The following is a 234-nucleotide window of genomic DNA, read 5'->3' on the forward strand; positions in this document are numbered from 1 at the left end:
TGATCGCCGCGCAGGCCAAGCTGGTCTACCAGCTCAACAAATACTACACGGAGCGGTGCCAGGCCCGCAAAGCGGCCATCGCCAAGACCATCCGAGAGGTGTGCAAGGTCGTGTCGGACGTGCTGAAGGAGGTGGAGGTGCAGGAGCCGCGCTTCATCAGCTCCCTGAGCGAGATCGACGCCCGCTACGAGGGGCTGGAGGTGATCTCGCCCACCGAGTTTGAGGTGGTCCTCT

The 234-nt window shown here is 63.2% G+C and overlaps 1 protein-coding gene across 1 annotated transcript in view; it reads left to right on the forward strand.

Annotated features, from left to right (window-relative positions):
- Positions 1–8: 8 nt before the first annotated feature.
- Positions 9–234, forward strand: part of LOC104522373 (protein mab-21-like 2) — a gene marked incomplete at its 5' end in the record, with an annotated part of 1,069 nt that continues 843 nt past the window's right edge. The window contains 2 exon segments of the mRNA XM_029084190.1: positions 9–232; position 234. The exon segment at position 234 is cut by the window's right edge and continues 531 nt beyond it. Coding sequence (XP_028940023.1) covers positions 9–232; position 234 — 225 coding nt within the window.

This window comes from Antrostomus carolinensis, unplaced genomic scaffold (genome assembly GCF_000700745.2).
Source record: "Antrostomus carolinensis isolate BGI_N321 unplaced genomic scaffold, ASM70074v2 scaffold29573, whole genome shotgun sequence".
Classification (NCBI taxonomy): domain Eukaryota; kingdom Metazoa; phylum Chordata; class Aves; order Caprimulgiformes; family Caprimulgidae; genus Antrostomus; species Antrostomus carolinensis.